We start from the raw sequence: 1,685 nt of genomic DNA, 5'->3' as shown, positions 1-1,685 counted from the left end.
TTTGTATATATATATATATATATATATATATATATATATGCTAATATATACTTTTTTGTATTTTAACAGCACTTTAAAGGACAATTTGAGATGACATATTCATTCTATGAAAATCCAATCTTTCCTCAGTTCATGATCTACTTTTCCCATGTTTTTAGGTCTTCTGCAGGTACGCATTGTTATTTCCATGGCCTTAATACCTGGATTATGAGAGGCTCCAGTAGCTTCTCTACAGTGAATGTTTGGACCTGCAGATCCTGAGGATCAATATTCAGTGTGATTGGTGTTTCAGCTGACATGCTGCCTGTTCACAAAAAAAAAAAAAAGATACTTATTAATAAAGAAAAATACTTTCTAAAGGGAAGCACTAATGAAAATCATAGAGTACATGAGATCTGTATTCAGCACCTCTTCTCAATATCAGCCATAGTTCTCAGACCACCAGGGCGCCAAGTCCACCAACAGAGAAATGAGATATTCCCCATCTGTTCTCGGAGGTCATGCTATCTAGGCTTAGATCTTCCAATAAATTAATCAATGTTAGTATGTTCATGACTGAAATAATAACCCAGGGTGAGTTTGCATTTGATCAAGAGCCTAAATTAAAAAAGAATGGCCAATCTGAGACATATCTTACAGCATGCAAGTCCTTTGACTTCCATGAAGTCATAGCACTGAGGCAGGCAGCACTCATATTTTGCTTGTTCTTGTTAATGATGACTCAGATAAGGAGGCAAGTAGGACTTTGGAAGACATACGATACATCTCTATCTGGGGAACTGTTTAAAGGGTTTGATTAGAGAAGAAAGTTGGGCACAATTTACTTTCCTGTACAGAAAATAAGTAATTTAAATTGGCATAGTTATTATATAAAGAGAGAAGGGCAAAACTTGGGCAAAACAAAATAAGAAAACAATGGCAAGCCATCTTTAAGGCGTTAACATTAATCTTAAGAATCAGTGAGATTTTTGCATAATAACACACATGTATCTCAAAAGACCATATATGGCACTTATAATAACATATTCAAACTAACAAATTGGCCGTAAAGACTATTACCCAAATCACTAAGTCCACAAATTAGTATTAACTTATTCACAGTCAAGTGTTTACTGAAGGTCCACAGAATTAAGCAGTAAGAAACATGTATCACCTGTATGTAACTTAGTCCATTAAAAAAAATTATAGTCCACATAAACATGTGTTACTATCAAAAACCTTCCCACTTAGCTATTACCCATTTTCTTCTATAGTTTCCTTTATTTTCAGGCTAAGAGAATATAGGATTCTGCCCCCAGAAAATATCCAGATATTCCCTATGGCACCCCTGGAAACTAAAACAAGAATAATTAGGAAGTACAATAGTAGTCACCCCTTATCTACAGTTTTACTTTTTGTGGCTTCAGTTATCCACAGTCAATCATGGTCCAGTCCAAAAGCAGACGATCCTCTTTCTGACATATCATCAGAAAGTGAATAGAAGTCTAATGGCTACGTCACAATGCCTAGGTGATTCAACTCACTTCATCTCATCATATAGGCTAATTTTACCATCTCCCAAAAAGATGAAGACTGAGCACAATTAGATATTTCAAGGAAAGGAGAGAGACCACATAACATAACTTTTATTATAGTATATTCTTATAATTGTTATATTTTATTATTATTGTTATTAATCTCTTACT

General features: G+C 34.2%; 1 protein-coding gene across 1 annotated transcript in view; it reads right to left on the bottom strand.

Annotated features, from left to right (window-relative positions):
- The window catches only part of CTNNA3 (catenin alpha 3), a 1,601,461-nt gene extending 1,600,031 nt beyond the window's left edge, over positions 1–1,430 (bottom strand). Inside the window, exons 1-2 of the mRNA XM_077778723.1 lie at positions 1,392–1,430; positions 201–304 (exon numbers count right to left, since the gene is read on the bottom strand). Coding sequence (XP_077634849.1) covers positions 201–299 — 99 coding nt within the window. The 5' untranslated portion in view covers positions 300–304; positions 1,392–1,430. The remainder of the gene's footprint in view (positions 1–200; positions 305–1,391) is intronic.
- Positions 1,431–1,685: the final 255 nt, after the last annotated feature.

This window comes from Crocuta crocuta, unplaced genomic scaffold (genome assembly GCF_008692635.1).
Source record: "Crocuta crocuta isolate KB4526 unplaced genomic scaffold, BGI_CrCroc_1.0 scaffold167, whole genome shotgun sequence".
NCBI classification, from domain to species: domain Eukaryota; kingdom Metazoa; phylum Chordata; class Mammalia; order Carnivora; family Hyaenidae; genus Crocuta; species Crocuta crocuta.
Note: the sequence above shows the minus strand (reverse complement) of the source record. Positions and strands in the feature narration are given on the sequence as shown.